Source organism: Bombina bombina, chromosome 11, assembly GCF_027579735.1.
Source record: "Bombina bombina isolate aBomBom1 chromosome 11, aBomBom1.pri, whole genome shotgun sequence".
Taxonomy (NCBI): domain Eukaryota; kingdom Metazoa; phylum Chordata; class Amphibia; order Anura; family Bombinatoridae; genus Bombina; species Bombina bombina.
The window spans coordinates 42,467,333-42,482,503 of NC_069509.1; the positions used below are offsets into that span (position 1 = coordinate 42,467,333).

General features: G+C 38.7%; 1 protein-coding gene across 1 annotated transcript in view; it reads left to right on the forward strand.

Moving 5' to 3' along the window:
• The window catches only part of LOC128641641 (uncharacterized), a 505,331-nt gene that overhangs the window by 126,699 nt on the left and 363,461 nt on the right, over positions 1 to 15,171 (forward strand). The window contains 1 exon segment of the mRNA XM_053694177.1: positions 2,753 to 3,055. Coding sequence (XP_053550152.1) covers positions 2,753 to 3,055 — 303 coding nt within the window.

The following is a 15,171-nucleotide window of genomic DNA, read 5'->3' on the forward strand; positions in this document are numbered from 1 at the left end:
GAATTGAAATCAAGGGTAAGTGAGTTCCAATCTATTTGGGGGTTATGAGTACAAAGCCAATTTATACCTAAAACAATAGGTGCAATAGGAGAGGGAATGATATCAAAAGTAAAATATTCCCTATGATGGCTGGTGGAGGTGATAAGTAAAGGGATAGTCTGATATTCGACGGGACCAGTGGGGATAGGAGTACCGTCAATACCTCTTAATAAGACAGGAGACTTCTTTTTGACTACAGGTATTTTATTTTTTTGAGTAAATACACTATCAATATAGGAAGCTGTTGCTCCCGAATCAATGATCGCGGTAGCGTTGACCCGATGGGAGTCCCACTGCAAGAGAAGAGACAAGTGTAAGTATGGATCAGGTAAGAGCTGAGTGGTACAACAAAAAGGTTGAATGATAGTCTTACCCTTGTTCTGTTTCTGCAAGGATGGGCAATCTCTAACAGTGTGACTGTCGCAGGCACAATATAAACATAAGTTGTTAGCCCTACGCCTGATCTTCTCCTCGGAGGAAAGGGGGCCTTTAATGAAACCTATATCCATAGGTTCGGAAGAAGATTTACTCACAGCAGGTATGTTTTGTTTTTTAGGATAGCTATCATGGTAGGAGCGTTCCTGTTGTCTCTCTCTAAGACGCCTGTCGATGGTAATACTGAGAGACATCAATTCTTCTAGGGTTTGGGGTAAGTCAGTGTGAGATAGCTCATCTTTTATGCCATCTGATAGGCCCAACCTAAACTGATTTCTCAGAGACAGGTTGTTCCACTGTGAGTCTTTGGCCCATTTTTTAAAGTCTGTAATATAGTCTTCGACTATTCTTTTCTTCTGTTTTAAGTTTCTCATAGCGTTTTCTGCGGTGAGCTGTTTGTATGGATCTTCGTATAGGGTACCCATGGCAGTAAAGAAATTTTCTAATGAATTAAGAATCTCATCGTTACTTTCAAAATAGGAGTTAGCCCAGGTGCGTGGCTCACCCCTCAAATAGGAAATAACAGTTAATACTCTAGCTCTATCATTTGGATAGGTATGTGGTTTCAAAGAAAACATGAGCAAACAGGCATTCTTAAAATCCCTATATTGAGAGCGATCACCATTAAATTTCTCTGGAGTACTAACCTGGGGCTCCAGTAAGGGGACCCTTTTATCCACAACATCCCGGATGTAAGTTTTCATAGTATCATTCTCCACTTTGAGGGTATTCAAGGCCTCTGTAAGCAGATCAACCCTCTGAGTGAGGTTCTGAATATGTGTATTCATCCCAGCTGGGTCCATGTTAGTGGGCTTAGTATTATGTCAAGAGTATGTCAAGGGAACTGAAATTTAAAGAGCTTGAATAAGAATGTAACATCAGGTGCTTTAGAACCACAACTGCTAGGATATGACACTATTAAATAGGGTGTATTGTATTAGTGAATAGTATGGGATACACATGGTGATCCTGCGCAACAATGTATTACTCAGTAATCACACAATACAATTTAATATACAGGTGCAGTTTCCCACTTATCCCCTATGGCTGCCACATGTGTCAGGGTTGACACTGTGGAAGGAAAAAATAAAGCAGCAGGGGTAGTTGAAAACAATCCTGATATAAGAGTTGTATGCAGTTTAAAGTTTATAATATTCAGACTCTTGCAAGAGAAAACAAAATATGGCTGCCACACACTGAGAAAAACTTATGGAAGTGAGAGGATCAGAACAAATACAAATAATATTGGCACTCATATAAGTTTAGATTTCTTTTTAGGAGAGTAAGGCAAAGATACAATGTTCTGCGGTAGCTCAGAGGATCAAACTAGAGCAGTGCTTACCAAGCAGGAGCGCAAAGCAAAACTCGCCACAAGCTGAGGAAGTGAGCAGAGAATAGGAGCTGCTGCTATCAGCGGTAATGTGAAGCTGGCGGATGACGTCACCGCGTTCCCGTAGAACACTGCTGTGAGCTGACAGGCAAGGAGAGCGGTAGCTGGAACCGGAGTGCGGCAGAGAGATAAAGCAGAGTCCTCTCAACTTTAAATATAGAACACAGGAAAAACGATAAGTTGCCTTAAAATAATACAAGACAACAGAGATAGGAGTTTCAATGTTAAGTTTCTCAGGAGTTCAGAGGTTTGTGAACAGCGTTCACAGGATGGCATAGGTTCACAGAGGATCTAGGAAAGATTACTGCAATACTAAGCAATGAGATATCATGAGGAGGAGCCTTAAATAGGGAAAGGAGTGAGACTGCACTGGGTCTTAAAGGTATATTGGTTATGTGATACCTGACACTTATATAGAGAAATACATTACTGGGACCTAGCTGGTGATTGGCTACTGTACATTTATGCCTCTTGTTATTGACTCTTTAGATGTGTTCAGCTAGCTCCAGAGCCTACCTAGGTTTATTTCTTAACAAACTATACCAGTAGAACAAAGCACATTTAATAATAAAATTGGAATGTTTTTTTTTTAAATTGCATTTTCTATGGACGTTTATATTTTGACAATGTTGTCCCTTTAAGCATCATTATCATCAAAAGTGGATGCATTTTTCTCTATAAATTTTTCTGAATATTTTTGTGAGATGTATTTAGTAATTTAATCTTTTGTGGTGCTTAAACTTTTAAATGTTGTATTCATGGTATATCAGGTGTAAAATAACTTACATGTTTACTAGATAATGACACAAATAGCTCTATACAATATAGGAGACATTTTATGCAGAATTAATTCAGATCTGTATCTCAGTATTTTTTATTTTTTTTTAGCAAAACCCAAGGTCCTGGAGCCTATAAAACTGTCACTGAGCAGTACTGGAGAGGTACTTTGCTCTTTCATTGTGAAGGAGTTTTATCCAAAGAATATTCAGATAAACTGGAGTTACGGAGGGAAGAATCACCAAGAAAACAAAACATCAAATGAGACTTTCACAGAACATGATCTCACCTGGAATGTTCAGACTAAATGCAAAGTTCCTGGTCACCTTTTTAAAGATAAAGATTTTACAGTGATTGTGAAATGGAAACACAAATCTATGGATGGCTGTAAAACAAAACAGATATCTGTAAGAGGTAAAGGTAAAAATAAATTAATAAGGTTTTAGTTATGGAATGCCCTTTCTCTTCAATACATTTTAAGGGACATGAAACCCATTTTATTCTTTCATGATTCAGATAGAACATACAATATTTAAATGATGGTAAACTTAAAGGGACATGAAACCCAATTTTTTTCTTTCATGATTCAGATAGAGAATACAATTTTAAACAACTTTCTAATTTACTCCTATTATCTAATTTTAGCAAATGGTGTAGAGTATAGGGCCCGTAATGAATGTGATAACCTCCATTGGAAATCCAAAAGCTTCCAGGACCACCCATTAGTAGTCCCATTTGACCCTGTCAAATGCCTTCTTAGCATCTAATGACAAGGCCAGCATGGAAGTCTTAGCTTCTGAAAACATATTCAGTCTTCGCCTACCAAAAGTAAAACCGACTTGATCAGTATGAAGCAGAGAGGGTAGAATAGTGCAGAGTCTATTTGCCCACAATCTTGAATATATTTCTTTCCAATGGCATGGAGAGTCCACAAATCCATTCAATTACAAGTGGGAATTCAACTCTTGGCCACCAGGGGGAGGCAAAGAACACCCAAGCAAAGCTGTTAAGTATCACTCCCACTTCCCATAAACCCCCAGTCATTCTTTGCCTCATTTATCAGGGTGGATGTGCGAAGATGGTGTCTGAAGAAAATCTAATGGTTATTCCTTATATGGGTACTTTTCCCTGCAAGCAAGGATTGGGGCGATGCTGCGTCCATGTATTTCTCTTTAGTAAGAGTAATGGTGGCTATTAGCTGTTGGAGGTCGGTGAGGTAGTCCTTACTTTAACTCCAACAATGTATGCTGCCCCTGATATAGAAAACCAGGGTTGGTTACTCTGATTTTCTTGTATCTTCAGGTCCCTGTCAGTGATCAGATGAGGATAACACACCTAGAAGTGTTGTGACTGCTCCACAGCTGAAGACCCCGGAGGGTAAGTTCTTTAATTTATATTCAGAAGGACTGGGACAATCAGGGACCTAGTGGGACCTGCTACCTCCAGATGGGGTTTATCTGTTAATAATATATCTGATATTTTTTAGATATGTTGCTGCAGAGCAGTATTTTGATCAGGGATTTGCCGCTTCCATGGCCGAGAATTCCTATAGGGACCCAGCCTGTATAGTATGTGGGACCGGCTCTATTTTAGAGGTTATATCCAACTTTATTTCCCTGCACGGTCTGTTTGTTTCAAATATGGGTAATATAGTTTAAATATTTGTAAGGGCATTTTATTATTTGTATTTGTGTCTTATCACTTTCCCTCTGCTGAGGGACCGGACCATTAAAGGGACAGTCTATTCCAAAATAAACTTTCATGATTCAGAAAGGGCATGTCATTTTAAACAATTTTCCAATTTACTTTTATCACCAATTTTGCTTTGTTCTCTTGGTATTCTTAGTTGAAAGCTAAACCCATTAGGTTCATATGCTAATTTCTTAGACCTTGAAGGACGCCTCTTTTCTAAATACATTTTGACAGTTTTTCACCACTAGAGGGTGTTAGTTCATATGTTTCATAAAGATAACACTGTGCTCATACACGTGGAGCTCCTAGGAGCCAGCACTGATTGGCTAAAATGCAAGTCTGTATAAAGAACTGAAATAAGGCGACAGTTTGCAGAGGCTTAGATACAAGGTAATCACAGAGGTACAAAGTTTATTAATATAACAGTGTTGGTTATGCAAAACTAGGGAATAGGTAATAAAGGGATTATCTATCCTTTAAAATAATAAAAATACTGATTCAGTCTGTCCCTTTAATGGCGCAGTTACAAATATGGGTAGGCATATTTGTAAGGGTATTTTATTTATGTATGGGGTCTTCTCTCCCTCTGTTGAGTGATTGGACCGTTGATGGCGCAGTTAGCCTGCTTACTTATTTCATTGATTTAGCAGTATGCTTATATTACATAGGCTGTTTTGTCATGTCATTGGGGTCTCCTCCCCTGCATGTTTGTGTTTGCGGCAGTGAGGCCATTTCGCCTACTAGAAGCAAGCGGTAAATCCTAATTGGACTTGCGTTTTCGCCACGCCATAGGGTTTTTCTGGTCCTGATCTCTTGCTAGGTGTGTTCCTCCATTGTGGGCGGTTACAATAGCATAGACTTTATGATTGTTAGTATTGCATTCTGTTTTTGAATTATTTAGGATTTTTATGTTTATTCGGCACCTCCTTTCCGCCATGTTGGGCGGTTTCAATAGCGCCGCTGTACTAGCTTTTGGTACGTTCTGCATATGTTGGCACTTGTCAAGAAGAATCTCTTACAGGAGATCATAGGCTTTCTGAACTATTGGTTCTGCTCTGCTTTACTGAGTATTTTATGTTTATACGGCACCTCCTTTTTTCCCTTGGCAGTTGAGGGAAGATCTGCGGGCCGCAGACATTTATTGTTTCATCAGCTCTGCTATATAGACCTGGAGTTCTAGGTTAATACCTGAAATGGCTGGTCAGTGATCAGATTCTGAGTGTATAGTATGCTTCTTCTGTTTAGTCAGAATATGGCTATTTATATGTGTAGAAATATTATTTGCACAAAGACTAATGTTATTTTTGTTCAGAGGGGATCCTTTTCTTAAAGATCCAATATGTCAGCACCTTTATTTTCAGATGTGTTTTTCTCTGAATTATAGTGCGTTTTCCATCATTTTTGCTGCTATCTGGTGGTAGTTTTAAAAATGATCAAGCTTATGGCCCTTCTATTATAAGCTTTTTCCCTATCTCTCATACTGACAGAATTTTCGGTATTGTTGGGTGAAATATTGATAGTATCATGTACTATATATTTTTAGTTTCCTTTTTACATAAAGAGAAATATGTATATTATCTCCCTAATCTGAGGTGATAGTGTTCTAATGTCTGCAAGATGTAGGTTGTCAGATTTAACAGGGGCTTATATTAATCTCCCCATTATGAGGTGATTTTACTGTTGCCTTGTAACAGTGATACAGTGTGGTGCGGTTAGTGCAATGTGCTTGCAAGCAGAAGGTTACAGGTTCAAATCTGGCAGCGGCTGCTGGTTTGTCCTGGTTAATTTCCATCTGTTAAAATATTATAATATATATTGTCCTATTTTATTTATAGAGACTTCTATTTTTATCTTTCTTATGGATTCCGTATGTTTGTGACATGTCTTTGCTTATTATATCCCTTTCTAGGGGCATATATATTGGGTGTTTTTAGGGATTTAATATCCCTAACTTATATAGTAGAAGTATGTCTTGATGTTGTTATCACAGTATCTCTGTTTCTTTCCTCTTCTACTGTAAATACTCAAATCTTTTCCCTCTCTGTCTTCAGTAGAGGTTTATACTAATATTGCTTTTAGCATTATCCTGATGCTTTCATTCTTTTAATTTTAACATTGGCATGTTTCATTCCTATCTGTTTCTCAGTAGGAATTTATCTGGATATGTTATAAGCTTTAGGTTTTCTTATTATATGTTAATGTAGAGGGATTTAAACATTTCTTGTTTTATCCTTACTTTCTATATATAGAATATGTATATCTGATTCGTTTCTTTTGTATCTCTGGTTCTTCAGATCATATAAACCTTTCACCGGTTGCTTGAACCGGGCATTGTGAAGCATTACTTCGTTCTGTCCTACTCCTTCTTATCATAAGGAGTTTCCGTTGCATAACCTGGATGTTGTGTATGTTCTGCAGTTCTATCTGCAGGCAACTAGAGATTTTTGACTCTTTTGTTGTACTCTTTGGTGCATGTAAGGGTCAGAAGGTCTCTTCTTCTTCACGTCCTTTTTGGTTGAGAAGTGTTATTTGGTTGGCTGATGAGTCTACTGGACATCAGCCTCCTAGGAGGATTACCGCTCTTTCCACTAGGGCTGTCTCTTCTGCCTGGGCCATTAACAATACAGCTCATGTGGAACAGATCTGCAGGGTAACCACTTGGTCCTTGTTGCATTCTTTTTCTAAATTCTACAATTTAGATGTTTTTTGCCTCAGCTGAGGCTTCTTTAAGAGGAAAGTTCTTTAAGAGGAAAGTTCTTCAAGCGGTGGTTCCTTCTGTTTCGGTACGCCTATCTTGTTCTCCCTCCCTTCCATTCTGTGAACTCTAGCTTGGGTTTTGATTCCCACTAGTAATTGAATGCAGTTGTGGACTCTGCATGCCATTGGAAATAAAATAAAATTTATGTTTACCTGATAAATTCTTTTCTTTCCTGGAATGGAGAGTCCACGACCCGCCCTTATTATATTTGTAAGATGGTGTTTGTCTTTTTTGTTTTAAACACAAAAGATAGTTCAAAAGGAGCGCCTCTCTGGAGGCAAGGACTAGTACTAAGGTGTCTATATTAACCAGAGATCCTAAAAGATCTGATTAAAGATACAAATATAATATGTTCACAAAAAAACAGAAGTAATGTTAAATATAAAATGTTTAAAAGATATGCAAAATTATATAGAATAAGATACTAAAATACTTAATAAAAATATTTAATATCACACAGAATATATACCATTAAAAATATCATTAAATATCACAAATACATGCATGGATCCATGACTAAAAGATAAACAACTTTAAAATAAAAACAACTTGGTATAAAAACAATAAAAAAACAATAGATGCGCTATTAGCAATATGAATATAAATATGCAGTGTCTAAAGTCCTAATAAGTAGTATGTATCAACATATCATGCAGATAAATGGAATAAATGAAATCAATTCAGTGAAATAAATAGTTTGTCAAGTTAATACAGTTCTCCAGATTAGTGATGTATCCAAAGTGCTGGTGCAGAAACAATTCCCAAAATGGTGTTCGTGTACACAAAAATGGAAAAAATGAAAAACATACAAAAATCAAAAAGTCAAAAATCAAAAATGGCCATTGGGCAATGTGAAAAAATGAATCAAAATGAATATATGAATAAAAGTGAATAAAAATATCAAAATGTGTAATAAAGTGTACAGAAATAAACTGTATAAATCCAATAAAACAATAGAAAATCCTTAGTGGAAGTAGTAATCCAATAATCCTAGTGGGTATCTTCAAATCCTAAAGATAAAAAACAATAACAACATAGCACAGTATTGTTTAAAACAGGTATATAATAATTGAAACAGAGCTCACCATATGATGTCAATGCGTTTCGGCCCAATGTAGGGCCTTTTTCAAGACTAGAATATGGTCTGGTGAATCTGCTCTTAAATATCTTTGAATAGCCAATCACAGTGTTTGTGCTTTAGCGCCAAAATTACTGTTTTTTCAAACCGGATATTGTATACCGGATGTTATGACCTTACAGACCGGAAGTTGTATATCGGAAATATATGGTATTTGTTTCGGGTTTATAATACTTATATTATATGCCGATTGAAGTTTCCAATCTATCTATTGTGTTATTCCACATATCTTATCCATTACTCTCTTCAGATTAGCCCCCGGAGGTGGTTATCCTGTCACCGCATGCTTTCGCCAAACCGGAAGTGGATATGACGTGTACTTCCGGTACCGCACCGGAACAGGACATGACGTTTTTGTTTTCGTCATCTATAGTATCCGGGTCAGGTTTATTGTGGGCACAAATGAGAGCATTACTATTATGTGTTCTATGTATGCAGTGTAACAGATATCATATAGATCTAGTATATAAGAACAAGGGCAAATAAATCAATAATGTGAAAGGCCATCTGAGTAAGATGAATAATAATAAAATAAGTATTACACGACAATATAAAAAATGGTAAGAAGAAAAATTGTTGAGAAGAAAAATTGATGTTACATTTCCATTGTAAACTTTAGACATCATATTGGTGTATATATGTCTGTTTATGAATTTTCAATGGGATATTGTGAGTAAGTAAATATATTCGATAATGGAGTTGCATATGACAGAACATAGTGTTAATACCTCTGTGTAGATGATTAAAAGACATATTGACTATGATAGACTCTATAAAGATCTATATATTAGTCCATTCTGATTTGACAATATATGTGCTCTTTAACAGATTGGTTATGAGACATGTGAAAAAACTGATCATAGAACATGTCTAAATTATTATGGCATATGAAAACTGAAGCTACCGATGACAAACGAGATAGAGACACTTTGTTTGCTGGTAATCAAACATGTTGTGATAGTGGATGGGGAAATATCCCATAATATAAAAGAGGTTAAGAAAAAATAAGAGAAGTTAAGAAAAAATAATAAAAATGGACGCTATATCATATATTAGTCTAAAAATACGGAACATTTAGAAAGGAGGGGGAACCATAATGCCCTATGACAAGTACCTCCCTGAGGATATTCTACTCCTAGTTATATCAAACTCATTGAGTGACATTACTTGGTTACTAGACTAACTATGTGGCGATATGAGTTAGAATGAATAAATGAATAATATATAATGTTCATAAATCTATATATATGAACAGAGTGTATAATGTCCATAATTGATGAAAGTCATGATATGGTTAAGAAACCCCCAAAGAATACAAGAGTATATGTCAGTTGGATTCCACTATACTAATGGCATAAATCTGAACAGACCAACTGGAGCTTGAACTCTGGCCAGATTTTTTCAATTGATGTTATATAAGCTTTTTAAAAATATAATAGACCATATCATATCTAATGTAACAGTCCTAGTGGTTGTAGTATATTGTATAGCTTAATGGGGGTCGGATCATTTTAGATTTAATAAGTGGGAAAGATCTTCCTTGTTATTAAGACCTTTTAGATAGAGACAGTCTTTTCTATTGTTTTATTGGATTTATACAGTTTATTTCTGTACACTTTATTACACATTTTGATATTTTTATTCACTTTTATTCATATATTCATTTTGATTCATTTTTTCACATTGCCCAATGGCCATTTTTGACTTTTTGATTTTTGTATGTTTTTCATTTTTTCCATTTTTGTCTACACGAACACCATTTTGGGAATTGTTTCTGCACCAGCACTTTGGATACATCACTAATCTGGAGAACTGTATTAACTTGAAGAACTGTATTAACTTGACAAACTATTTATTTCACTGAATTGATTTCATTTATTCCAATCCTATTGTATCTGCATGATATGTTGATACATACTACTTATTAGAACTTTAGACACTGCATATTTATATTCATATTGCTAATAGCGCATCTATTGTTTTTTTATTGTTTTTATTCCAAGTTGTTTTTATTTTAAAGTTGTTTATCTTTTAGTCATGGATCCATGCATGTGTTTGTGATATTTAATGATATTTTTAATGGTATATATTCGGTGTGATATTAAATATTTTTATTATTTTTTTTCACAGTGTTTTTTTATTTTTTTTGAGCAAATTTTTTTTATTGAGACAAATAAACAAGAATCCATGCAGAGCCTTAAAATGATACAGAACGAGAACATCTGTAAGTACAGACAAAATACAGAAGGAAGCGTTGTAAAGGTTAAATATTCATGTATATATATAAATATAGTGAGAACAAAAGAGAAGGCATGGAAAGGGTCTCTTTTCTGAAAGTGGTCTATAAAGAAAATATATCAAGGAGCTGTTTCTGCTGTTAACTGTCTTGTGGCGTTGTGTCTATGTGTTATGACAAAAACGGAACCTGGGAGAAGCAGTAATGATAAGGGGGAGGAAGAAAGAATAAAAAAATAAAAAAAGGGGGGGGGCGGAAAAAGAGGAGAAAAGGGAAGAAAAAAAAAGGGGGGGGGGAAGGAGGGATAGCTCTGAGAGGGGGTCTAGAGGTTAGTATCTCAAACTGGGAATTTTGAAATCCATGGGAACCAGATCTCGTGGAAGGAATCGACTTTGTCGAGGACTTTATATGAATATTGTTCCATTTGTCCAACAGAGTGGACAATGGAGCTTATCTGGGAAAGAGCAGATGGGTCTTCCTCTTTCCAAGCTCTGGCTAGGGCAAGTTTTGTGGCCATGAGGACACATAGATTGTAAGGGCTTCCTCGGGGGGGGGGGGGGGGTAAGGTTAGGCATCTGCATGTGTAGGAGGGCTACTTCTGGGGTGAATGGGGGAGTGAGGCCAAGTGATTGGAGGAGAGCTTATATTTTCTTCCATAACAGCTGAATCACTGGACAGGACCACCATATGTGTAGTGCCGTACCACTAGCTCTGCATTTCCTCCAACACTCGGGGGATTGTGACTGGTAAATCTTATGTAACATGATTGGGACAAGGTGCCAGCGGACTAGAACTTTGTAATATAGTTCCCAAAGAGTGGCGCAGTGAAGAAGTTTTCTGGTTGTCATAATTCTGGAGTGCCAAACATCCAGAGGTGCATTGAACCCTATTTCTTTTTCCCAAGCGTGGTGTTGTGATATTTTATGGGAGGGATGTAAGTTGGTGAGGAGACTGTAATGAAGGGATAAGAGATGTTTGAGATTATGAGCACCCAGCCAAGCCTTTTCCCAGACTGTCATGGGTCGAAGAGCTTGTTTGGGGTAGCCCCAGGTGCGTAAACGGGTGCTCAGACGGAAACCCTCAAAGGTTTCTCTAGGTGGGAGTTGAAACTTAGTGCATACCGCAGGGTGTAAAAGCCAAATGTCGTTTTTATAAAAGTCTGATACTCAAAGTGTTTGCAGTTGTGGCCATAAGTCATAGTGGGAGTCTGGGAGGCAATGTAGTGCGGCAGAGATTGTAAACATGGGGGAAGGGTGAGGGGAGATATCAGGATTATGTCTTATCTGGTCCCAGAATTGCAATGCGTGTTTGAAGATAGGATGCAGGCTGTCAATAACTCATCTATGATGGATAGGGATCCACAGGAGGTCAGGAAGGTTTACACCAGGGGGCAGTAATGAGGACTCTAAGGCATACCAATTCAATTGTCTTTCAGGGTCATTCCAATGGAGGACGTGTGATAATCTAGCTGCATTATAGTATGAAATTATGTTCAGTAGGGCTAAGCCGCCTTGCGAGATCGGTTTTTCTAAGGTACGTACCGATGTTCTGGGTCTACGGTCTCTCCATACATATGAGGTAATCAGGCTTTGGAGTCTATTGAGGAGCGTTCTAGGAATATTATATGGGATTGCTCTGAGGAGGTATGTGATCTTGGGGAGGAAGGACATCTTAACCGCGGCAATGCGTCCAGTCCATGAGATCTCCCGAAACTCCCAGGTCTCAAGGACCTTTTTGAAGTCTGAAAGCCTATCCGTATAATTCTGAGCTATCATGGCGGAAGGATCCGGGGTAAGGTGAACTCCCAATATCTTAAGAGACGTAGTTTTCCACTGGAAGTGGTGTGTCGTCTGCAGGGGGGCGAGATCATTAATAGGGATGTTTATAGGAAGAGCTTCTGTTTTGGTGATATTGAGCTTATAAAAGCTCAAGTCACCAAACTTCTTTAGGTTGGTAAATACTGCAAAAAGGGATTCTTTATGAGATGTTAAGAAAAGGGTAATGTCATCTGCGTAGAGGGAGATTTTATGGGTGTGAGGCCCGATGGGGAGGCCTCTGGTAAGGGGGTCTCGTCTAATGAATTGGGCTAGGGGTTCTATGGCTAAAGCAAACAGGAGGGGGGATAAAGGACAGCCTTGTCTGGTGCCGTTAGCTACAGTGAATTTGGAAGTTTGGAACCCAGCTCCTCGAACGATGGCCGAGGGGTGGTTATAGAGGGCTTTTACTGCAGATATAAAGGCAGCAGGGAATTGGAGAGTGTTCATGGTTTCCCATAAGTAATCCCATCTGACCCTGTCGAACACCTTTTCAGCGTCGAGCGACAGGGCCAAGAAGGGGGTGTCTCCTTGAGCTGCAACATTGAGGATATCGAGTATTCGCCTGGACGCATCTGCATCTTCCCTATTCGGAATAAATCCAACCTGGTCATTCGCTATGAGAGGGGAGATAATTTTTGAGACTCTGTTGGCCAGGAGTTTGGCGTATATCTTAGTATCGAGGTTAATCAACGATATGGGGCGATAGCTGCTGCAGAGGTCAGATGGCTTACCTGGTTTCAAAATTGGGATTATCACGGCTTCTAAAAACTCTGCTTTGAAGGAGACTCCTGAGAATATGTCTTGGAAGAATCTGCAGAGAATGGGGGCTATCTGGGGATGGAAGGCTTTGTAGAATTTGGCTGTGAAGCTATCGGGGCCCAAGGCTTTTCCTAATTTGAAGTTTTGAATAATTTTCGAGATTTCCTCCATTGTTATCGGGGTTGTTAGGGGGATGTCTTCAGGAGACAACGAGGGGAGAGAGAGAGATTTAAGGAAGGCGGTGATATCCTCTAAAGGGCATGCTGGAGATTCTAGGTTTGCTTCTATATTGTACAAATTTAGGTAGTATTGTCTAAATGCGTTCCCTATGTCTGCAGGAGCATAGACGTGTACCCCCGAGGAGGTTTGTATGGACATTATCCTAGCTTGGGCTTTTCTGTGTTTGAGTTTAGAGGCTAAGAGAGTGGAGGCTTTATTGCCATAGTGATAATAGATCTTTTTAAATTTCTCCAACATGTTATGGGTTTTTTTAAGTTCTAGGGCTTGGATTTGTTTCGATACTTTGGCTATTTCGTTATTTATGGTGGGAGAGTAGGCATGAGAGAGAACAGTTTTAAGATTACGGAGTTGGATATTTAAGGAAGATAAGGTGGCTTTGCCTTTCGAGCGGGCCTCAAATTCTGACTGCATGAGGTGACCCCTCACTACTGCCTTTAGTGTGGCCCATAGATTTTGAGCAGTAGTCTGATTATCATTGTTGAGGGTGATAAATTCATCTATTTTGTTCTGAAGGGCTGTTTTAAGGAGAGGATCTGTGATAGTCCAGTCTTGTATGCGCCACATCCGAGGGGAGGGTTTAACATGTGGGCCTAAATGTAGGTGTAGAGAGTCATGATCAGACCAGGAAACAGGGGTAATGAATATAGAATGGATATTGTCCAGAAATTTTGCGTCAGTGAAGAAATAGTCGATACGTGTGTGTGATTTGTTTGGGGAGGAATAGAATGTAAATTCCCTGTCTTGCGGGTGTAGGGCTCGCCAGACGTCATATAATTCATACTGTGCCATCAGTAGTTGGAAGGCTAAAGAAAGAGAGTGGGTTGCCCTATCATTCCTAGAGAGTGGGGGTCCCATTCTATCTAGTTTTACATCCCAAATTAAATTACAGTCCCCTCCAAATATAAGGTCCCCTTGCTTAATTGTTTCTACAGACTTGAGAAGAGTTCTAAGGAATTTTACTTGTTTAACATTCAGGGCATAGACATTGAGGAGGGTGACTAAACGTGTGTTCAATTTACATATGGCAACAATAAATCTCGCCTGGGGGTCGGATTCTAAATAAATCGGCTCGTAGGTGACATTTTTACCTATGTAAATAGCTACTCCCCTGGACTTGGAGGGGAACGAGGCTTCTAGGAGTGTAGGGAAATGTCTGGATGTGCGGGTGATGCTCAGGGACAGGCATCCAGTGGGTCTCCTGTATGAAGGCAATGTCTATGCGCTGTTTGCGCAGGAAAGTAAATAATAAACTGCGTTTGGTTGGAGAGTTTAATCCTTGCACATTAAGGGTGAGTAAGTGGAGCCCTTCCATGGTGTCGTGGGGTTAGAGGCTGGGATGAGGGAAGAGAGAGGAAAAAAAAAATGGGGGGGGGGAGGGGGAAAGAGGTAGATAGGTAGAGTGCTAGAGTGTGGTCCGTTATAAGTACCTAGGGGAGATTTGGGTAAACTGGAGAAAGCAGTGGAGGTTTAGGTTACGCGCAGACACAGCTAGATACTGAATACTTCGCTTTCTTAATTATATTTTTGTGGGGGGGGGGAGACAGCGGTCCAGAGCCGCTTTGGTTAAAAAGGAGTAAAGGGTTGAGGTTTGGAAAATGGGGGGAATAATTTGGCACAAGGGGGACAATGTGATGTGGCGCAATATATGAATGGGGAAGGGAATAGGAAGGGTAGAGGGGGGGGGCGGAACCTAGGGTGTTCAACCTACAAGAGGTTAGGATGCAGATGGGTAATAGAGCTGACTAGTAATAAAGATAGGGAGGATGAAAAAAGGAAACTAAGCAAGGAGAAGTGAAGGAAAAGGTATTCTGAAAAGGCCAGGGGAATGAGGTATGGTGGGAGTGGTTGAGTAGGGAGCTAGGGGAGTGAAGATATTGAATAAGTGGAGGA